Source organism: Calonectris borealis, chromosome 10 (assembly GCF_964195595.1).
Source record: "Calonectris borealis chromosome 10, bCalBor7.hap1.2, whole genome shotgun sequence".
NCBI lineage: Eukaryota > Metazoa > Chordata > Aves > Procellariiformes > Procellariidae > Calonectris > Calonectris borealis.
This window is the reverse complement of record NC_134321.1, coordinates 18,199,982-18,224,380: the sequence shown is the minus strand read 5'-3', so window position 1 is coordinate 18,224,380 and position 24,399 is coordinate 18,199,982. Positions and strand designations below refer to the sequence as shown.

The following is a 24,399-nucleotide window of genomic DNA, read 5'->3' as shown; positions in this document are numbered from 1 at the left end:
GGACTGGCGGCCCTTTTGGATTCTGTCCGCTAATTCTCAAGTCTGTTAGCCTGCTCTTTTTGAAGTCTGTTGCTTAATTTTGCTCTTGTCCCTCCTGCTTAAGTGTGCATTATTTTCCACCCTAGTTTATTTAAGCCAAGCCACTTCATAACAGGAAGTCTTAATGGGTTTCTCTTGATGGAGGAGATGTATGTTTATGCTCCAGGTCAGTAAGCCAAAGACAATGTTTTTTCAAAGGTTGCCGTTATAATGCTTGTATCTTTTTTCATGGAAGTCTTGATTTAAAATTATGAGTTTGCTTCTTAGCTTTTTTTTTTTGGTGCAATAGTTGTTTTTTATTACTGATGCTACAAAGCTGATTTTAAATATTTTTGTGTAATATGATGTGTTTTTTCAGTAGCCCCGAGCACCTTCTGAGCGTTCTCTAGTTAGGCTTTTACTGGTAATGAATGATTAGAGAGTGGTGTTAGCACAATATTCCCACACGTGTACGATGTAGACATAGTTGTAAATAATACAATTTTTATTAGCCAAACCTGCAGAAAGGTACGGGGGAAAAACCCATTGCCCATCCCTTTACCTTGTCTGACATAAACTGTTTCAAGTACTTCATCTTGAATATGTACTTTATTTATCAACCTTGTTTGAAGATTGATACCTTATCAGAGCACAGCTGTGTTTGTTTTGGGATACTTGGGAATGGCTGAGAAATCAGATGTGAGTCATATTGATGAATTATTGAAATAAAGAGTCATTTGGTCCTCTGCAGGTAAAAGGTTTGTGCCCATCTGTGGGGGAAAATATAAATATGTTGTTAAGGAGTCAAAAGTATGTGGGACTGTTACTTTTTACGGCTTTATTACAGCTTGTGTCTGTACTCACATTGAGGAAGGTAAAAGCTTCTGTGTTAACAAATGTGAAATGATTGGGTACAGGTGTAGTGAATAAGTGAGTAGGTGGGTTTGCTGTAGAGGGTCACAGCTAAAAAAAAATTAATATGATCTATAAGAATTGTTTCTGTTTTTTAAGGCCCTCTCTTTGCTTGCAGTGTCTTGAAGGAAGTACCTTAAAAACTACATCCTTAACATCAGTTTACTTTACAGCAGGGTTTTCCCATCTGATAAGCCATGCAAGGAAAATGAAACCTTCTTGATATAATAAGCTATCTTAGTAAGTAGTTTAGTAGAATTCAAAACGCTTTAGCAAAAATACACTTTTCAGAGGAATGGTTTCATATTTTCATCAAGATAGGGGAGTAGTATTATGGGGAACAATGTTCTGGGGAGCAGGGACTTGAGAAGGAATGAAAAGTAATTCCAGTGTTCTTTCAAAAAAAAAAAGTCAGATTAAAGAAAAGTATTAGATACAAAAGAACTAAAGCATATGATTTTCAGTTGTTTTCCATAGCAATTTTCTTTCTAGTTCAGCAGATTTAAAAAATGAGAAAATGGCAGAAATTGACTTTGATACCCAGCAACATCAGCAGTGAAAGACAGGCTTCTGAGTAGCAGCACAAGTTTATTCTACATGGCAGTTTCCTAAGGTGTAGGGCAGTGGTCTGCTAGCAAGGTGTTTTTTTAATCAAGGCATTATTTAAAAAGACTTGATATTATCCGGACTTGATAATATCCCATCCTTGCATGTATTTGCTCTGAGTGATGCAGTATGTGTTCATGTGAATTGCTAAGGACCACCTTGGAAAATGTTCTTTGTGTGACTGATTTTAAGACTTGTCTCATACAGAAGTTCCAAATCACAAATAGTTACATTTCATATTTATGAAAATATGAACAGCATTGTACTTACACACTGGATCACACTTTGTTGAATACACTTTATTCTTTTTCCTAGAACTCTTCACAAGTACATGTTGCTGGTGAATTGCCAGATATATGCAGAGCTTGCACTCCAGTGTGTATTTGGGGATTACCTGCTATTAGGCCGTCTGAAATGGCTTTAAGGACCACGTTCGGGTATCACAGCAGTGGGGATGAATCCCTCAGGGCAGAGGAGGACTAGTGAGACACGCTATTGAACTACGTTAAAGGGCACGATCTGGGGAGGGAGCGAAGGGAGAGTAAATTTTTAAAAAGGTGGAAAAAAAACCCAGAAGGTGAAAGTGGCAGGACTTTTCCATCGGAAAGCGAGCGGTCGCTGGGCGGCGAGGCCGCGGTGCGGGGCGCAGGCGGGCCCCGGGGGAGGACCCTGGACAGCTCCGGGAGCCGGGGAGCGGGGAGCCGGGGAGCGGGGAGCCGGGAGCCGGGAGCGCTCCGCTCCTCCGGCGACAGGCAAAGCTGGCGGCCGAGCCTCATCCAGCCTCCCCTTGCCCGGGGAGCTTTCCCCTGGATTCAGAGTGGGGTTTTAGCTCAGTGCTGCACAGGTACAGTAAATAATATTCCTACTGGACAGTCAGCTGCAGGTTTGGCTGGCTGGCTGAGGTGAAGGGGGGATGCAATCCCCTCCCATCTGGCCGGAGGCCAAGGGGGAAATAGGATGGGGTGATGGTAGTAGAAGGCAGGCGTTTTATCCTCGTGCTCCTTCGGGCCCAATCCGTGGTAATTAGTAATGACCAGTATCTTAGTGGGCTATAGTAACTATTATTCTGCAGGTTAAGTGTCTGCTTGTGGCTGCAGGCCTCAGAAAAGCCCTGTGAGGTCACTTTGGTCATGGCCAAGTAAATTATGCCTTATGATGATCAAGTGTTTTGTTATCCCCAGATGGTGAGGTATCGCTTGCATCTATATTATGGCTGCTTCTTGTTGGTCTTAAATAAATTATCAGGCCGTTCAGTGTCTCTGTGACATCCTTATCCGTGTTTGAGACAAAAATGTGAGATGCACTAGGAGCCGTAGCAGGAAAAAAAATGCAACCACATGGGTAAATTAGCTAAGTAAATTGCTTTCTTTTACTGTGCTAATATTGTAGTACTCTTTAATACATGAGATATCTAGCTGGGATAAATTCCATTGCAAGCTCTCCAGAAAAAGATAAATCTTGGTGACAAATTTCATGTTGTACAAAAGCAAGTAATAATAGTGTTAGGAACTGCTCAGCTGATCCTTTCTTAAGTGAAGCAAATAACCTGAAATGAATTTAGGAATAAAAATTTTGGAATTGTTTTCTATTTTGAAAACAGAATACCGATCTTGTTTTGTAGCATAGTTAGGTATGTGTCTTTGCATTTACTGGCAATAGGAGAAACATGTTTTCATAACGTTTAGTCCTGCTTAAACTACATTTCCTTGTTTTTTTGATTAAAACTGATTGCAAAATGTCTGATTCTTTGTTGGATATAGATTGTAATAGCACTTTACTGGGTGGCTTAATGTCCTGATTGTGTCAGGTTATTAATATTTTAGTGTCACTAAGTGCAGCAACTATTCTTGAAATGCCATGCCAGTAAAAGTTAAGAAGAAAAAAAAAAAAAGGTACCATTTTAGACAAATAATCTGAAATCTGCAAGTAAGTTGCACTTTTCATTAACAGTTGTCTGATGCCCTTCTTTGTCTTGTTGGCTCAGAACGTATTGCATTTTCTTATTACTCAGCTGATTGCTGGATATAATTGTACTCCAGATAATAAGATTGTTCTAAGTATAATTACGCATGTCATTCACATTATGAAATATTTAGGAAAAAGGATAAGTTATGTTGACATTTGTAAACTATTAAAATGATAAATTATCCAGAAACTCTAAAGCTGTGTTTAATTAGAACTAACTTCTGGCTGTTAGCTAGACTGTTGTTTAACTGTAAACTGCATAATGAATGTGTTCTTGACTAGTGTTTTATAATTAAATTTGTAAGGAGCTGATTTGTACAAATACACAGTGTGCATTTTTGTGTTCTGCAGTGATATTAATTTCATGGTTAATGAAGCTTGCATTCTTAAACTGGTATTTAACAAGGTCTTATCTGTGTGGATTTTGTTGATGAAGTGAAAAATCAGGTCTGCTTTCTCATGCCTGCTGGTAGGAAGTGCTTCACATTCTCAAAGATTTCTTGATCACAGCAAAATGTATTCCCTACAAAACTTAGGATGTTAAATCTCACTGGCAGACTGAATATAAGTTTGGAGCTTGCATGAGACTGCCTTTGCAGGTGGTATGGTATAGGGATGAGGTTTTAGGGTTTAATCAGGGATGATTAAACTTGTTCACGCTGTTGTTCAAGATACCAAAGACCTGTTTTTCTACTGCTGACCCTGAATCACACATTTTATATATATTTATTGTCATAACCTCTTACATATTTTGTCATACGTAATGAATGTTGAGGATGAAAACCTGGTAAAATGGATTCACAGTTCAGATTCCTCATAGCTCGCATTCATGGTTCGGATTCATAGTTCCAGGTGTAAGTTAGCACACAGGCATGCTGAGCTACCTCCCAAGGAAGGTATTAAACTTGTGTTTTCTATTGTTCATGATGGTTTTTTCTCTAGATGTTGCTATTTTTTTAATAATCAGATGTTTTTGTAATTTGAAATGTTTTGACTTTGATCATCATCTGTTACGTTTTTGGCTACCCCAGATTCTAAGACCAACCATTCCTCCTCTCGTAGTGATTAATATGTACTGACTCACCTGAGAGAAGAGGAATACAGTGCTATGTTTCCTTGTTTTATCTGGTCGCAGGGCATTAAATAGAGCTCAGGAGGACTTGGGAAGCAGCTGGCCTGCAAGGTGCTCAGGACATGAAGATTTGTGTCAAGTTTATTTGTATACTTTTTCTGTTTGAGAGGTCTCTCCATTGCTGTGCTCCACTGACTCTGTTGAAAGAGATGAACCAATGGAAGTAACTAGAAATTGTTGGTGAGAGGTGAACTAGAGAGAGGAGTTCTTTAAGAGTTTCAAATGTAACAGTAAGTTTTCTAGGACTGACATCAGTTTGGTAACCTGTAAAACTTAAGAAATCATTGTCCTGGGCTTGAATGCTCAGACCTTGGCCAAATACTGTTTTATAGGGTTCATCTTAGCAATTTTGGACAGGCTAGCCAGTCACCTTGAATGAGTACTTACAGAAACAACCTTCGCTTGCTTTTTGTTGTTCCACTCGAGGTATTTTTTTTTGGTTGTCAAAAATACAGTTTTTTTTTTTCCATGGAACAAAAATGACATTAAAATTACAAACAACTATTTATAACTAACAACATATATCCTCTGTCTCTAATAATTTTTGAAGATACTATGCTCTAAAATTCTAATTCCTTTTTAGAATAATTGCTCTTACTTTCTTACTTATGCTGGAAAAGCTACTATGCAACATCTTCCAGCGTACCTTTCTTGTTTTGAGGTGGGTGGTGTGACTAGCAGCCTATGTTAGTTTATATTCATAGGGTTTTAATGCTTTCTTCGCAAGGAGTTGTTATGTTAGAAGATGAAATAGTCTAAGGAGCTTTAAAATTAAACAGGGGGAAGAAAAACCCACCCTCCTTCGTCTGATCTTAAAAACTCGAGCTTTCTTATGGCAGTTGTTTTTAGTGCTGGCATTAGGTTTTGGTGTTGTGAAGGTTTTATGAAACTTACACAAATGTTAATAAGTATGAAGCTTTATCATTAAAAAGAAGGCTCATGCACGTGGAAATTATTACATGTTTTCATCTTGATTTCAGAAATTTAATTTATGCAGTGAATACCTAGTTGTTAGATATGTTATATCAAAGAAGTCTGCATAATTGGCTGCTGACTCCTTTCATGATACTTGATCATGTGTTAAGAGTGTGTATGAAAGTAGGTTGTATATCTTCTGTTCTTTTTAAAACAGTTGGTTTATGTGAAATGTGTCTTGCTTGCAATTCAGTGCTTTGATAGCTTCAGCAGCCTAGGAAGAATGAATCTGGTAATCAAAAGTAGAATTTAAATGGACTCTAAGCATATAGTATACGTCTACCTTTGGCCTCCTTGATTTAATATATTTGCTGTTTATAATTTTGTACAAATGGAAACACAGTTTTCCTTTTACATTCTTTTTGTGAATATCTGAACTTATATTTTGGGTTTGCTTTCTGCTTTCAAAACTGCTACAATTACTGGCTTAATTAATGTTTTAATGAATGATGAGTGAGTTTGTAGCTGTGCTTTGGCAGTTCTGTCAGTTCCCAGGGGCTGGTTTAAAACAACTGGCTTGAATGACTTAAAGTTCATTGATATCTGTTGTCATACTAATAACATTAGGAAAGCTTCATGTATTATTGAGTGATTTTGTGAATGCTGTACATGAAAATGGTGTTGTGAATCGTAAATTGCTGCTTAGTGCACGTTAATGTGGATTGATTCTGTTTGTTTTGTACTAAATAATTCATGTTTCCCAAATCGTTCTTATTTTTAATGGAAAAAAAATCCACTTGAACGCAGCAGAATGTATTTTTCAGCTCTCACTAGATGTATGCATCGCATGGTAGGAATGAGCTGTCTCTTTCTCTAGCAACCTACCTTTTTTTTTTTTTTGGTAGTTTTTAATAACACCTGGTTCCAAGTATAAAAGCGTTTACAAGAAGGCTGTAACAGGCACTTTTAGTACTGGAGGCTTAGATTGGCTTTGCTTCAGCTGTCTCATACCTGTTGAGGAAACAATAGCATATGCTTCCGTCTCTGAGAGTGCTGGGAAACTGTGGTTTATTATGACCTTTCAAACAGAGCACACCTGGACCGAACAGTGCTAGGTATGCTAAATGCAAAGATAACAAAAGCCTGTCTCCAAGATCAAATCTTGTCTTATAACTTTAATATTTGGATAAATATTTCCTAAGCTACTTGTGCTGTTTTCCTTAGAATTCTTAAAGCAGTTGCTTGCAACCCTGTATTCTTAGTATTGCTATAGCATTGGCATGTCTTCCAGGAAGTAAAGGGCTGAATACTTTTGTTTGCATAGTGTGTATTACATGCATTTTCTGACTTCTAAAGTGCTGCTCTCTCTGGGGAAATAGAAAATAGGTTAGTAATTGAGAGTGAGAACTTGTGTCATTCTTTGCTAAGTTAGTTTAGCTATTTTAAAAGTAAGCTTTACCTTTTAAAAAAAGAAGGAAAACAGCTCAATTACAATGACTATTGATGTGGTGTGTCTCGGCTGCATGCTCTACTAAGACACATTTGTTTCCTTTATTGACAGCCAAGTTAATGCTTCTGTCAGAACCACGCTATCATGTGCTACCAGGATGCATGAGATCAGCCTTGGTGAAATTGTCTTAGACTGAGTTGTATGCGACAGGTAATATGACTTATTTGTGTGTCCCCCAGCCAATCTTCACAAGCTAAGCATTTGGGAATTTTTTTTTTGAGCTTAAAATGTGTACTTGTTAGGAATAAAAAGCTCACCAACCTCAGGTAATGCATTTGCCTGCCCTTCCTGAGGAACCAACATTGTTTTATTCCAAAGCTCAGGTAGCGGGGTGGGGGGGGCGGGAGTGTTTTGGTTTTGGTTTTGGTTTTTTGTTTCTGGTAATGATTTGACCTCTCCTCCCTGCACTGTGAAAGGGAGCTTCACTTTGTGATAGCCGTTCCCTTAGCTATCACAAAACCTTTGTAGGGACAAAATTTACAGATAGGCTTTTAGCTGGGTGTGGAAACAGGTGGGAAGGAAATGTTTTTACAGAGGTAACTCCCAGTAACTGTAACTCTCCAGTGTTTATCCAGCAAGCACTGGTGCCCATTTGATAAATTATGTGAAATCCAGTGTTGGCACATCATTTTCCATCATCTTATGTCATCTGTGTTGAGACAAAAGAGCCCTGGTCATGAGATAGCTGGGCTTGGCTGATACTCAGCACTAATGTATTTAACTTTGCAGTAAAACAAAGTCCCTTGTTCTCTGCTCTAAGAAGAGTGCCAGTCAGATCTATTTAACTATCGCAAAGTTTTTGCTGCCTAAAAGCTGTAGCCACAATGTTATTCTAACTGCTGCTGTTGGAACGAAGAGACTGGGATAAGATCTGCAGTTTTGCAGGTACTGCATGGCTGTCCCGACACTAAATCATTAGCCTTACGATGCCGCTGAATAACTGACTAGCTGGGTCATTAAACTTTATTGTGTCCAGCATTTCTATAAAGTTTCTCCCTGGGTGACCGTCTTTAATGGACAAGTTCTTAATTACACACGTATCTCTACAGAACCATGGAGGCCAAGGACACAATGGAATTAAGAAGAGAGGTTGGGTACTTACATGGCTCATACTGTTTTCTGTCTTACAGAAGTTTTAAAAATCCTTTGTGCAGGGGGGCAAAGCTGGTGAGCTCATGCACTTCATAGTATGTCAGTCTTTAACATTGACTAGAACAAAATTTTCCTTTGAGTGAGTTATTCCATAACTTTCTTCATCATGAAGAAACCATGGTTCCTGGTATCTCTTTCCAATACAGCAATATCACTGGATGTAGCTGGAAATCAGTTGCTCTAGTCCAGTATAATTTCTGCTTTAGTATAATTGGTGTCCAAGAGTGTTGACAAGTGTAGGTCATTAAGCAAAAATATACTGAAGAACTTTGGGGTTCTTATGTAGGGAAATAAGCAGCAGGCTTTCAGGGTATGCTGTATTTGAGCATCTCAATTGTAGTTAATGGGGCATAGGAAGAGAAGGAAGAATTGCAGTAGGGAAAAAATTGACTTACCAAGAACATAGTGCCTTTTCTTTTTTGTTTGGAGAAATGAGCAATAAGCCAAAAACACTGGTTCTTTTGGCCTTTTTGCAATCACATTTATTACCTCTCTTTAAACACACACACCCCCCGTGTTCCTATTTTTTTTAAACTATGAATATAGGGAGGTACTGAGCTCTGAAGAGTCACAAAAGCTTTTGGCAATCAAGTGATGTGTGGTTTATGCATTTGTATACCTTTTTGTAAGGGATCGTTTTAGCCCATTCTCATTAGGCATGTTGTTTCTTGCAAAGTTAATTTAAAAAAAGAAAAATTCTATTTTGGGGAAATCTGTAATTTCTTATTCCCTCTTTGCTGCTACCAAGAAAATAGTGGGGGATATAGTGAAACTGCAAGACAAGCCTCTTGAAAGCTTTGCTTTAGTGGGAAAGGGAGGTAAGTTCAAACGTACGATAAAGATGACAGTTAACATAAAATTCACGGATAGTTGTCATTCCATGGTGGTGTGAATTTTCAGGAATTATTAGCGTGCATGTGCTTATTCATAACAGACATGGTTCCCACTGTTGTAGGAAAAGTGTTGATACTAACAAGCAGAACAGTGGTTTTGGACAGTCATCCTAAACAGAATTTTAAAAAATTGAAATCTGGCCTGCATATGTAGTTGATTTTACAAGTTTTTACAGGATTAGAAGTTGCAGGGTCAAATTTAGGATACATATGTTCTCTTGATAACCAAATGTTCTGAAAATAGTTCAGTTGTCTGAGAGTAGCCATGTGAAATTCTGCATCTGATTCTGAGTTTGGATGCTAATGCTTGGTTTAACTCTTCAGCTGTTACTGTATACATAGTTAGCAAAACAGTGTTCTACTGGAAACTTTAATACTTGTCTTGAATGTTGGAAATGATGTGAATTAATATGAAAGTAACCCTGCAGATCACAACAGTTTTGCACTAAGAGGGCTGTGTTGGAGGATCTGTGTGGTTGCAACACGTGATTTGGGAAGCCCAGCAAAGCCAACCTGCTGGAGGAGATTCAACACACTTGTGATATAACGCTGTATGGAAGCTCAAACTGCAGCGGATTTCTCACTGTTAAATTCTGTGCATACATATCTGTGTGTGAGTTTTTAGTTAGCCATACTTTGGTCCTTTGGTAATTGGCTCAAATCTTGGAGCTTTTAAGCGTCATATCACAGAAAGATGATTTTTAGACTTACAGACCGATTTCGGTTGGAAGGGACCCCAAATGTCACCTGCTGGTCGGAGCAGGGCCAGCCTATGCCCCCTTGCTTGGAGAATTGTCCAGATGAATTTTCAAGGTCTATGGGACTGAAGTCACTGCACCCTTTCTGGGCAACTTCTTCAGAGTTTAATTGCTCTCATTGGAAATTTTTTACTTCTATCATGCTGGAATTTCCCTGGCTGCAACTTGTGGCTGTTTCCTCGTGCCTGTTGCCTGTGCGCCTGCGAGAAGGGTCTGATTCTGTTCTCGCTGGAACTGCCCACGCACGTGAGCGGGTTTGCATGTCATGTGCAAATGTGGTCTTATCCTCGCTAACCTTTCCTCCTTTTGGTTTTCTTCTTCTGTTTGGCTAGCTCAGCTGTCGCTTTGCTGAGGTCTGATGACAGAAATGTGTAGGAGGTTTATGAAACGAAACATTTTGTCACATGCTTTGCCTTTGACCTATTTTTGAAAAAGTTTTGAGAAGCACTGGAAATACAAGTGAAATTCCCAATTCTCTCCTCAGAAGAGCAGTGTTATTGTAGTACAGCTGCAGAGGACATTGAACATGTTGAATATTCTTTAGCTTATTTTCTTTTTTTTTTGAATTTCAAATTAATAAGCTAGAGAAATCTTCTTAGATCTTTACTGGGATCAGAAAGATTCTTACTGTGAGCTGCCAGAACGTGTGTCTAAGAAATGCAATAATACATGATACATAGAAACATTTCAAACGTTTGAGTTGGGCCAGTTTTGTGCTGCTACAAGAGTAGCTGTCTGGAAACTTGGAGTTCTTGAATTCGTATTGAAGTTGGTTCACATCAGCAAAATATTTCCCGTGAGGCTTCTTGAGGAGGTAAAGGAGGGAGAGAAGGAAAGCCTGAATTCCAAGTACAGATTCAAGTGTTGCTTTTCATATTGACAGTTTGGAGAGGTTTTACTTTATTTCTTCTCTCTGTTCTTATATATGACCTTATATATGGCCTTTATTCTTCCCTATGAGTCTTCAGTTTTCTGGAATACTGATTGCAAAACTCCTGTGTTAAAGTAACTGTTAGAAACCCTTCCACAGTACTCTGGCATTAATTATTCCTAGAATTTCAATGAAACAGGAAGACGATTTAATGAACTTGAATTTTGCATTAGCAATACTCTGCCTTATATGCTTATCTATTATCTGTCCATCTGGCAGCTCACATGCTTGTTGGCAGAAGTGCTTTTATTTCCTTTCCTGAAAAATTCTGGCATGGAACGTATAAACAAGCAGTACTTCTTTCTTCATTTATAATTCAGCATGAAATTCTGAACGTTGTTAGTTAATTAATGTTATATATGGTGAATTCTTGCTAGTGCGAGTATAACGCTCTGAATTGAAGCATATGGAGCGGTACCACCTCCCCACAGTGAGAAGTTGGCAGATTGAGATCCATCTGTCAGCTGACACACGCACCAGTGCACGTCTCTGAGTTTACCGTGAGGCAATGCAGGCTGCCGAGAGAAACTGTGAGTGGGGCTGAGAGCATCTACAATCATGACATATTTTGGGGCAGGGCGAGTGGAAGAATTGCTTTCCCCTCCCCAACTCGATAGATGCTTAAAAAATTTACAGAATCTTTATATGAAAATGTGTGCTGGCTTTTGGTTGCAAAATTTATTTATTAATAGCAAACACGCTATGGACCCTGAGCTTCCCAGTGTGGTTATTTACAGCCTGTTGCTTTTTTGCTCAATTTACTCAACTCCTTCCCCAGCTATATACAGCCATACGGAAAACACACTCCCTTGTTGGGGAGAAGTTAAATTGCTCTCGACTTGAACCGCTCTGATGTGATTGTATATTGTGCTGGGTAGGCAGCGTAACCCAGATGCTGCATCAGGGGTATGTAGGAAAATACCTGGCAATATCTGCATCTGTCAGAAATACCTGAATACCTGATGTTCACAGACATAGAGCTGCAAGAAACTAAGCTGAGAAAACAACACTGTTTCATATGGATCTACTGGGCTTTCAAGTGTACAGGTACATATTCATCAGGCAGCAACTCCTAAAGCATTTAAACAGATTGTCTCACTTCATTGGGGGGGGTAGAAGTTTGTGGGGTGGTCAGCTATTTAATACATTCCCAAAAATCAGTTATTTAATGCATTCCCGAAAGACACCTGTAGAGGCTTTCAGAGTTAACTCTCCTGTTTAATGTTAACTCAAAGGAAATGTTATGTTTTCAGAATTGGCCAGAGAAACACGGACCGACTGAAATCTTTTTCTCAGTATGGATAAAATTTGAAATGGTGTTAGTTGAGTTGGTTTTGAATATCCTCTTCCAAAATGATTTTTTTTGTGAATACTTTAGAGAAAGAAATGAATCCACAGGCTTATAATAGACAAAAGCCTAATCTTGGAATTTCCCTCCCTCCCCCCTCCCGAAGTATGTAAATCTTACCAGTTTAATTTCGGTTTTGTCTGCAGAAAAGCATCTTGCACAAACTCCACAGTAAGTTGAAACTTCTGTTTCTTGCATTTATTTTGTGATGCTTTGTGGTTTCCTGTTGTTGTGCAAAAATGACGCTAATTAAAGTAATCCATAGTGTGACTGGGGAGGACTTGTCATAAACAGCAAACTGGTTAACTTAGCTGGGTGTTGCTCATTTTTAACAGAAGTTTTATATTTATGGCATGCTGTTCACAGAGAAAACTGCTGGCAAATGTTGCTATTACAACTTTATCTCTGGTGTAAATGTACGGTCTTTTCCTCTTGTCACTTTTTAATTTCTAATGGTTGTATTATACGGGGGTGAAACACAGTTTCTCTCTCTGCTGTCAGAAGCAGCAACAGGACAGACAGTAAAATGGCAAGTTGTTAGCCTGGTGCTCCCTGCAAATGCTGCCCCTCCACCTTGGAGGTGAATTTTTCTATATTTTTTTTAAGGCATTCGGGTAATTATATTAATGCCATATTGTATGAGGACAGTTGGCTTTGGGGAAAGTTGCCTTACTTGTGAAAAAGTTGATTGGTTCATAAACCAAAATGTTTTCTAAAGCCTTGTAAACTAGGTAAGGGTAACTTAGATACAGCATCCTATTTGAAACTTAAATTCATTGCTAATACCCGGAGAAACAGATTAAAATACCTATCGATATTTTGCCTGACCTATCCATGCTATGTTTTGTGCCTTTTAAGACAGAATCTTTGCAAGTTCAAGGGGAGGAGGGGAATCAGGGCTTAAAATTTCTTTTTTTCTTTTTTTTTTTTGAGAGAGAATTTCTGAAATAAGAGCCTAAATAATTGTTTTTCAAGACTTATGTTGAAGGAACTGCTGAGTGACACTGAACCTTGGACAGAGGGAGGACATAAACCCCATATATAAAACCCATCCGTAATGGAAAGGTTTTCCATTACCCTGTTATCTTTGGTCTGTCTTTGGGATATATAAAGAATTAGTATCTTGCGGCTGTAACAGAAAATAAATCTGTGTTACGGAATTAGGCCAGATCCAGCAGAGGTGAGGCTGCCGCGGCTCCCTGCCCAGGTCCGACCTGTGGCAGGGCTGAGCATGTGTTCCCAGGAGGGAAGAAGGTTTTCTTGCCCAGAAGGAGTCTAGAAATGGAATTTCCTAAGAAGATAGGACAAATTGCAGATCAGACAGTACAAGTGTATGGACCAGCCACTGCTTATGTACGAGTGACTGTTTTTATCCCCCTTATCCCTCTATTTTCCCACACTTGTTCCTCCATGAGTCATCTAGATCCTTCCCTTTCCCCACCTTTTGTTCCCCCCCTAAGCAACCCATAGTAAGTCTCATGCAGTCCCATACCTGTCCCGTACCCTGATGCACTGACCACCTCCCTCCCAAAGGTCTCTGGAGCTGGTTCCCCAGGATAGGTGTCACCCCTGGCCGGTGGGGCTGTGGCTCTCCGGGGACAGCCGTCCCTTCCTCCGAGTCTGTAATTTGTGTTCCCCCATCTGCCTTTGGGCTCCTGCTCCTCTGGGCTTGTGGGGAGGGACCTGGGATGGGCTGATGGCTCGGGGATGGTAGCCGGGGGGTAGCCGGGCAGGGTGTGATTCGGGCTGCCCCTCCTTTGTGGGTGTGCAGAGGAGCTTTCTATCAGCTACCCAAACAATTTGTATTATAAACTGCATCAAGATTGAAATTGTCAAATTTGTCTATTTTTTTGCTTTTGTATAGTTGGCATATAGTTGGCATCCAATATTAAAAAATATTGGATTTTTTTAGGTTTTTAGTATGTTGACAAGTATCAGCCTTTTTGTGGAGGGATTATCTGACTAAAAAAAATCTGTCCTGCTTGCGATTCAGTTTGCCCAAAAAGTCTAATTTGTCATCCATAAAATAAATATACTTTGTCAGAGAATATATTTGTCCTGTTACTAATTCACTTGATTTATTTCTGATATTATAGATTGCCCCTCTATTGCAAGAATACTTTCCAATTTGACTTTTGACCTCCAGTGAGCCAAAGAAGCGGCTTTTTCTAATACCTGCTTTACTATTGGAAATTAAATTTTCTGGATGGGCGGTTATAAAAGCTAAGGCCAATGAAATAGTGGGCGGTAATAGATTATTTTTTTCATGCGAGGTATATTGGCAGGCAGATGAGGGATCTGTAGAAACTTGAAGGTGACGGAAGGGAGCCAGTTTCTTTAAAAATGTATCCTTAGAGATTGATAAAGTGAAATGCAGTTGTGTAAGATCTAATTTATCAAAGAATGTAATGTTTCTGCAAAATTATTTGCTTTCACTTTTCTATATTTTTGTTGGTTTGGGAGTTGCTGATTGTCTTCAATTACTATTTTTTTTTTCTTCTTAGTAAAACGCTTCAGAGAACCAAAGCATGAAAGACGTCCCTGGAGGATATGGTATGTTTCTGCATGTTTTATTCTTAAATTTTCTATTTCTTGCATGTTTTAGAAATTGAAGGAATGATTGTTTGCATATGATGATTAAAAAAAAAAAAGAAAAGTGATGACAAGAAATTGGTGACTGACAGTGAGGAACAAAAAAAGTTACCAAAATACATGAGTCAACGCAAGAGTTATCTTCTGTGTGTTTCCCTGCTAGTTCTTTCTTACTAAACACTTCCAGGAATCTCTACAAAGATGTGCATTTAGACATAAATGTCTAAGTTGTGCTTCCTCCTGAAGGCAGTTGTCCTAAGATGCATCTGAACATCTGCAAACTTGCATAAACTTACAAGAAGCTCTCAGCTGGGCTTAAACAAAATTCCATGTTCTGTAGCTATCCTATGTATAAGATAGAAAACAGTGTGGTAAAAGACATAAAGACACAAGCCATAAAAGAATACAAGGTATAAGAAGTGTATTTGTTTTTATTACTTTTTAAAAGTTTTTCGATTGTAGCAATGCCAATGTAACCTGTACTAGTTTTGAGACTGGTGTAAATGTTGAACTGTCATTCCAGTTGTTGAAGACTTCAGTGGTTTAAATTAATCTCATACAATGCTGCTTTTCCTAACTAATCCTGACCTTTATTTTATTGAAAAAATAAATTAAAAATCTTTGTGTACTACAGTCTACCTCAGCCTGAAATTCTGAGTAGTGTGGTGATAGCCTTTAATTTTTAAGCAAAGAATCGTGTTCTGGGGCTTGAGTATTGTTATTTATAGTATGGTGTACTGATTAGATAAGTAACTGACTGGCTTCCTGCCTCATCTCCCACACTCTGCTTTCTATGTTGTGCAACGAATGCAAGAGAATAAAGTTTAAGACAAAATTGTCAGGGAGGGGAGATGAATTCAGGCATAAAATGTTGTTTGGATCTGTTGGGGTGTTTGGATCTTTTTAGACATGGAAACAACAGGCACAATGAGTGTTGGTCTGTAAAAAGACCACAGAATACTTTTGACACGATTCCTGTATTTAACATTTAATAAAACATCCATTGGAAGTTTTGTTTTTGTGCAAAGGATGATGATAAAAGAATGGTAAGGGCTGGAGTCAATACTGAATCAGTACCTAAGTGGGTTTTTTATATTTTCCCTGTAAGTAGCAAACTATTTTCTCTCTGTCATCCACTTTGGAGATAATGCTTTCAAGTTTGTTATTCTTTTGCAGTGTGGTCTAAGCTGTTTAGATATAACTCAGTGAGACCACTTCATGCTTTCAGGTGAAACGTTGGCTTTTTAGCAAAATACTATAGATAAAGGGATCATTAGCCAGCTATTAAATTGTTCACCAACAAGCACATGATTAGGATTTTATTTTTGTCTGTGCCATAAACTTGCTAAAAATGCATAAACGTAAAAGGGCTGAAATATCTAGTAAGGCTGGGATACTTATTGTTTACAGGAGGTTATTAGCTAGGTTTAGTGAGGATTAGCTCTTGGATAAAGCATATGATACCAAGAGAATATCCCTAGACTTTAAATTTACAGTGGTGGGGTTTAAAGTTAGTATGATTTGGTTTATTGTTAGCAATATTCCAGAAAAAAAGGGGCAGAATTTAAAATGGAACATTGTTAAATAAGCTAAATACCATGACACTTTACCATTCTGGTGTTCTCATTTGAAGAAAAAATGAATAATGGAGATGGAATTTTAATTAAAATAAATTTGCAATGTCTGACTGTGTTGTTAATAGTTTTGTGTGTCTTAAAAACTGTTTTTACTCTATACAGGTTTTTAGATACTTCCAAGCAAGCCATAGGGATGTTGTTCATCCACTTTGCAAATGTCTATTTATCAGACCTTACAGAAGAAGACCCTTGTTCACTGTGAGTGTTTAATTTCAGAATAATTGGTCTTTATGAAAGTTCTGCGGTTGAGTTTGATGGTGTACATGGACGATAATGCAAGATATAACTGAGAAACCAATTTTCATGGTAAAAATCAATCACTTTCAAAACCCTGTGGTTTAAACTTAGTTAATCAAGGATCAGAGTTCTGCTCGTCTAGTTCATGGCTGGCAGGATCTGGGAGAGCTTTTTCTGGGCTGTATATAGATATTTTAGGATAAACTCTTACTACTTCTCCCTCTCCAGTTAATGATGGAGGACTTGGGATTCACATTGTAGTATGAAGCTGTTTACTGAAGGACATGCTAGGGACCAAAAGAAATGAATATAAAGTTGTGTACACTGACTTCCAACTATACTGTTCACTGCAGCAAGGCTTTAATATAAAGTCAGGTTGCTTTCAGGGGTATTTGGCAAAAATCATTCATGCTTGTATTTTCTTCTAAAACCTACATTAGCTACTGCAGTATTATTTTCATTTTGTTAAAAGCAGGAAATCTTGCTCAGTACCCAGGCAGCTAGTACAAAAATTAATTTTGCAATGTCACGCTTGGAGCAGTGTGACTAAGTAGATAAGCATTTCACCGTAGTATATTAAACCTGAAGATTTTATGACTAAGACCCTGTCAGGCTCTTTACAGGAGCTCCTGAAGCAAATGGTAATTGTTTGGGTTTGTTCCTGATAGAGCTCATGCTCAAAGAAGCTTACACATTCCTGGTAATAGAAGCTGTGAAATTACTTTTAAATGCTTAGTAATTTGCCCTTTAAAACCAATCCAGTTCCTTCAATGGCATCTGCTCACTGTTGTCCTTTGGTAAACAAAGGAGCCACACAGCTCAAGGAATATGCTTGAGTTGTGTTGCTTCACAAGCCTGTTTTATTTCCCTTATTCCTCCCTCCTCCTTATTCCCTTATTCCTTCCTTATTTCTTTTGTGTTCCTACGTGCTACAAATGTGCAAGTAAAACACTGCTTTTCTCTTCCCACCACGAAGTGTTTTGGTAGGGAAAATGCATTTATTTTAACACACTAACTGTAAAGTTTAAGTTATAATTATGACAGTTTCAATAATATCACGCATCATTGTAGGATTTTCCTTGTTTACTGATTTAAGAATTTCCTGAGAGATTTAAAAACTGGCAGGTGCAAATTGCTTTCATTCCATTTTTATATATTAAAACATACATTCAAGTAAGCTAACCAAAGCATGTCTAAAGTTGTCAGTGTTTAAAGCTAAAGCTCAATAGTTTATTACAGTATTTGAAAATCAAAAATAACTTTGTGCTGTGTACTGTTTTCAGAATAAAAGGTTTGCTAACACATGCGTTCTCTTCTACATGTTTTAATATAGTCTACATAACATTATTTTCAAATTCCACTTTTCACGTAAGTGTAACGTGACACAAAACAAGTAAGAGGATGAGGTAGAGAACTGTTATTCACTGTTCCCAGGATAAAAAAATTACAATGTGGAACTGTATAATTTCTCAGACAAGGGTGCAGGTCGTCTTTGTTAGCAGAAAAAATAGCACGTTGTATCAACCAAAGCCACTTGTCCTTTCTTGGGAAAAATATATCTTAAGTGTGCAAGTGGGTCAAAATTTGTGAGTAAAAGCAACGTTTCTGTCTGTGACTTCAAATAATAATAATTTCACTCAGCAAATTCAAACATGGATAGTTTACTGTTCTTTCCTGTTTTGTAGTTTGTGAGTTATTTTCAGAACAAAACCAGAAAATGTAGTTTCAGAAAACATTGTGGTTCAAAGCTTGGAAAGAACTACAATTGGAAGTTGCCATTAATTAACTCTATCCTAGCTGAAACCAGGACAGGAATGTAGTGCTGTAATTCAGGTGGGTGTGTGATAATATCAAAGCTGATAAAACATCTGTTAAAACACCTTGACAGATGGGTTGTTGTTTGAAGAACTTTAAATAGAAAGAGCAAAACAGCACTCTTCTGTAGCGCAGGGTACTCAGCTGGCTGTATGCGGTACACCGGGAACTTTGTATGAACCCCAGCCTTTCACTCGCTGAACTCTCGCCAAATGCATTTATCTGACAGTGGCAGCAACTTGTTTTGTTGTTTGTGCTGGAGCACCGGCTACATGTGAGCAGGGTTAACGCAGTGCATCGCAGAATGAGCATGTTGCCTACATGTAGTGAGCCTGATGTGCTTGGGAATATCAGGCATACTTGGCCCGCACTGTGAGCTGTAATTTGGTGTGAAATAGGTGTTGGCACATCTCTACTCCCTGCTCCTGAGGGCTGCCTTCCTGCTATGGACTTACAGCAGCCCCTTGTGGCCTTAAAATGACTTGTGTAGACTTGTAATCGCTGAGTTTCCTCTGCCAGGCGCTAAACCTTGATTTTAATGTTTGTCTAATACAACGTTCATTAAAACTCTGATTTGACACATAACTACTAGAAAATAACTATTTTTTAGGAAGTTTATGGGTAAGTCTTACCTGAAGCAAGGCATGTCCGCTTCAGTTTTATTTTTGAGCTGCTCTTGAATGGGATTTTGAGAGTCAAAACAGCTCCTCCTTAACTGTTTTGAATGCAAGTATTCTGTTTTTACTTTCCACTTTCTGATACTATTTTGTCCACATGGATTTGTCTCCACAGCCAGCAGAAGTCCACAGGTCTCTGATTTGCTATTTTTATCCTTGCAGATAAGTTCCTATAGACTCTAGAATTTACCTTAAGTATTTGGAATTACCAAATAAGAATCTCAGTAACAGGGATTTACTATGTGTCTTATAGCTGGCTCTTTCTCAGCTGCTGTTTTGTTCAGCTAAAATCAGTGATAGTAAATAAACCAAACTGACTTAGAAAATGCTCTGAATTTCAGCTGCATCCTTTAATGAACCTAAGAATTAATTTGAAACCCATGGTAATTTCTAGTTTCTTGAAGCATAGGTAAGATTCCAGACGCTCTTTTTGAAACATTAAAATTAGTAGTGCAGCAGTTGTGCGTCCACTGAGGGGTGGTTTGGTTTGGTGGTTTTGTTTTTTTTTTCTGGGAAGGCTTTTTCCTGATTATTTCAAATGTTTATTGGACAAGAACTAAAGTGCAAGAAAGTAAATCACTTTTCTTCCTAACACTAAATAAGTTGAAATTTGGCCTAGATAGTAACTGTACTCTCTAGGCATGGTATTCCACTGCTCATTGCTCCGTGTTGAGGCTAGGAGGGGGGCTCCCTTGAGCAAGAAAAACTGCCTAGTTGTGGTATCTTTCCCCCTTGGAATGGAAGTGTTTTGGATTGAATTTTTTACCTTCCAATTCCTTGAGGTGTCTAAGATAACTTCTCTTTTTATTTCTTTTCCTTTTAGTCCTTTGGTTTTGTTCAAATTCACGTTTTCCATGCAAAATGAACTGAGCAATGGTAAAAAGGAAATCTGGTTTTAATTTAAAGGAGTAAAATGAATATTGGAGTTCATATGGAGTATGCACATGCATGCACCAGAGTTCACAAAAATAGAAGTTGGAACTTTAAGGACAGAAACAAAATACTGAGACTCTTCTAAAACTATTTAAATTTTAGGTTAACTATGTAATTACAGAAGTCGGTAAATGATTATTCTCAATACTGTAGCTTCTCAACATATATACAGATCTTTTATCAATTGTGGTGTTAAAATGCACTGAACTTGTAGAAAATGGACCCTTGCTCCTTGTTTTCTTTTACTTTTTTTCTTTCAGGTACCTTATCAACTTCTTGTTAGATGCCACATTAGGAATGCTGTTAATCTACATAGGTATACGTGCAGTCAGCAGCATTGTGGAATGGCAGCAGTGGGAGTCCCTTCGTTTTGGTGAATATGGTAAATGTTTCTGTTCTTGCACTGAAATGACTTTCAGGATGGAATCTCAGTTAACTCATCTTAAAATCATTATGCGGTGATTATAGTGGTCATTTTAATATTTCACTTGTCACGAGGGTTCTTTTAAGTTCTGCTTGAATATTTATTTTTTTAGGAGTGATTGAACAAATTGCAATATTGGCTAATCTCATGGAAAAAATAACAGCATGATAAATTTACTCTTTTAAATAAATGATAGCTGGAAGGTCATTCCCTATTAAAGTTTTCACTGAACTACATGCCATTGTCTGAAGACACAGGCTAAGAGTTCTGGCAGCCCTCTTTGAAGTAAAGCACCACATACCTTCAGTGAAGAGAATGGCAAGATGGCCTGGGCTTGTCCTCAAGTAATGATCACCTGAACTCCTGCCCATAGGGCTTGTGTCATTGATGAAAAATGCATGTGTCTTTCGTACAGGCTAAGGGATAGACTAGTGAAATCACTTTCACATGAAGTTGTGGAGTTATCTTCCATTACGTTAGCCACAGAAGTCCACTGATCTGCAGAAATTGTGGATTTGCAGATGCAGTTGAGTATCATACATACTCAACATCAACATTTAATTCTGTTCAACCCGTTACTTTCAAATTGCTTAGTCTGGCTGGTTGGGAATGGAAGTTCTGCATAAATGCTAAAAATTACATTTGAAGCTCCTTGAGATGGGAATGGGGGAGAGGCTGACTTATAAGAGAGCTATGGCTCTTCATCAGAGAGAAAAACAAACAAAAAAACCGCTATGGTTTGGGGAAAAAAAAAGTTAAAATGATGTTTGCCTAACGAAGTAAAAGCTTTCATAGCAGTTTCATAATTATCATTGCTAGGTTTTTTGGTTTTGTAGGTTTCTTTGTTTTTAATGATCCTAAGTGGCTGACAGAATTATGGATAAATAAATAAAGACCTTACCAAGTTGAAGTACTTTAAAAGCTTGGGACACTTACAATTAAATCAAATAGCATTAATTGCTATTTGCTTTAATGTCAGAGATTTAAAATAAAGATGATGACAAGCATCTATCTTAGGAGAAATAACTGCTTATACCATTAGGGCACCATTAGGGCTTTTTTGTTAGATTTATGTAGATTTAACGTGTATCTTTTAGGCTACAGTTTATGACCATTTAAGCTGTTTAAATCAGCACTGCTACAACCCTGTTTATCTGCTTTTTTTCCTACGTGCTAGAGCCCAATATTTCCACTCTTTTCCTTGAACTGATGCACATCTGACTTCAGGGAACTGATTTCAGAGAGCTAAACCACCAGAAAATTCACCATATGTAGAAAAATAAATAGTTCCTCCAGATCAGTCCCCAGACTTGGGTCTCTGAGGAATTAAGTAAGCACCAATGTCCAGGGAAGGGAAAAGGGCAAGGAAAGAGCTGAGACATTCCTGAGCTACGCCTTCTGACTGAGCTTTGAGACTTACTGCCCAAAGTCCCTTTTTCTGATTGTCGATTTGGCTTGAAGCCATTTCAAGATGTTTGAACAGCTTTCAGCCCATATAAAATTGGCTTTCCGCTCAGAGCAAAAGACTTGGTGTACCTTTTACAGTTTTAGATAGGTACTTGTAATCATGTCAAAATCTAGATTTTTATTTGTTCCTAATAGCATTCTGTTTTTTCTTCTGTAATCTGTTCTCCTCTCTCATTTTAATGTGCTTTTAACAATAAGCAGTCTGTGTGGATGGGAAGTATATATTTACTCTCCTGAAATTTGTCTCTATCTCTTATTGACTTCCAAAATGAACATGTTTTTATTTTATTTAGTTATGAGGCATCTGTGACTGCAGTAACTAAGCTCTTAAAACCAACAGATGAACTTGTTACTTGCGTTCTGCTGTGGTCTGCGACTGATCCATTATTGTCATTTTGAGATAGGAGGTCTGAAATGCCTAAACTTGTTTATCAAATATTTCTTCTGTGTGTGTGTATAAGCAAGGCATGAAATTTTATAATGCCTCTGTACTTAGTTGCTCTTTCCAATATCAGATCATTTTATTAGTGACTAACTTTCTTTTCTGTATCTTCAGTAATGCGCTGGCTTGACCTTAGTGTGTTGTTTTTTATTCAGGCTATCGTAAGGACTATTAAAAAGCGTATTGTAAATCTGTGTTTCCATTAATCATGTGGGAAAGGCTTCTGGTATAAAGAGAACTAGATAGCAGATGAAAAGTTATTAGCAATAGCAGACCCCATGTAAGAAATCTGTCTAAAAAGGACAAGTTGCATTGGATTGTTTGCTGCCCTCTTCTGTTGTTTCTGAAGTGAAAACCCTCATATTACCATTTTATTTAACATTTTTCACTTTGGCGCAAAGAAAACTCTTGTCTTATTTTTCATAAGACTCTTTAAAATAATTAAATTAAGTAGGGTAGAAGAGGGGACTAAAATGCAGTCCTGTGGGGTCGCAAGTGTGTTTACACTTAGTATTTTGAAGATAAATACGGATATTTAGCATACGTCGGTGCTGAGGTGCCTGCTCATTGAAAGGTATCGGAGACTTTTGGCATTTTATCTGTAGTAGTAAAGTCAAGTGCTCAGCCTGGACATCAGTGTGATTTCAGTTTGTTTGCAGGTGTGGGAAAACAAACGAGGCCCCCCCCCAAATCAAGTCTCTTCTTGTGATTGAACGATGTTGTTTGTGTTTCTAGAGCCTAAATAGTCATTTGTCTCAAGTTAATTCTCCCTGTGAGCTCATTTCCCTTCTTAGCTCTATTACTTGATCCCTGGTGATTCACTACTTGAAGCTGTCACAAAAATAGCTGTGTCCTGCTGGTTTTAAAAGCCTCTTCTTTATATGGAGGATAGTTTTTAAGCATAAGAAGTGCCTCAAGGAAAGAATGGATACCAAAATATCAGCATTCATAAATGGTTGCTATTTGTACAGCAAAGCAGCACTGCACGCTGATTTACAAACAAAGTAGCATGACGCTCCCTCAAGGGCTTTTTTATGTCAGAATTTTAAAGTTTATTAAATTTGTCTTCATATTTCCAGTTTTGTATTTTCAGATGCATTACCTCAGCAGCTGGATTTTAATAGAAGTGCAGAATCAGTTAATATATTTGAGTATGTAAAGAGAAAAGCAGTTATGATCTGTACTGAAAAGAATGTTCCCTGCGTTCTCCTTCCCTTCTTGTCTTAGGCTACTTTAACTGCTGCGAGTAGAAAACAGGTGACTAAATCCCTCTTGGTGACAATGAACTCTATTGGCAACTAAATCGTGCTGTGGTCTCTTTGCTTGTCTTTGCTTCTCAGACGGCAAAGCTTAAAACTTGTATTTGATGCATCTTTTCCCTCTAGCTTTTTGTTTGCAACTTGCAGAGCAACTTACTTGCAGCCATATAGGGTAGATAGCCCTTACTTTAAAACTTTTTAAAAATTATTTTGGAGTAGTTCTGTGAGTTGGCATTTTCTTAAGAAAATTTCTGAGGATTTGAAGAACAGAGAGAAGTTACAGGATAGAGGAATCACAGGTATTTTGTTCAAGAGCTGTCTGTAAATGTGCTTCTACAAAGTGGCTGATTTATGAAAGTAGTATACACTAGCATAGACTAGTTTTTCATTGCCCAGCATTTTCAAAAAATGCGGCTACAGTTGTCACTGCTGAGGATTCAACATTTTTCAGATTCAGTTTTAATGAGCTTTTCTTGCAGTAACAAGATTTCTACTGACTTGCTGGTTTATTTTAGACATGTAATTTATACATGACAGGTATAAAATCAGAATTCAAGAGAGACTGTCAGAGACTTTAGAAATTAAATTAGAGCTTTATGGCTTCAACATTAACTTTAAAGTTCTAATTTGAGTTTGTGTAGTGAATCTTTGAATGTACAAATGTCCCAAATATTCTATCCCAAAAGTTAACTTCTACTTTTTCCCTTGAATTGCATAGTTTATAAAATCCTAGAAAAAATTTGGTTGGAAAGGATCTCCAGAGGTGATATAATCCA

General features: G+C 37.9%; 1 protein-coding gene across 2 annotated transcripts in view; it reads left to right on the top strand.

Annotated features, from left to right (window-relative positions):
- STIMATE (STIM activating enhancer) overlaps positions 1–24,399 on the top strand; it is a 37,745-nt gene that overhangs the window by 4,184 nt on the left and 9,162 nt on the right. For both annotated transcript variants that reach the window (XM_075159223.1, XM_075159222.1), the window contains exons 2-4: positions 14,645–14,693; positions 16,472–16,567; positions 20,292–20,413. In XM_075159223.1, the coding sequence (XP_075015324.1) occupies positions 14,645–14,693; positions 16,472–16,567; positions 20,292–20,413 (267 nt within the window). The remainder of the gene's footprint in view (positions 1–14,644; positions 14,694–16,471; positions 16,568–20,291; positions 20,414–24,399) is intronic.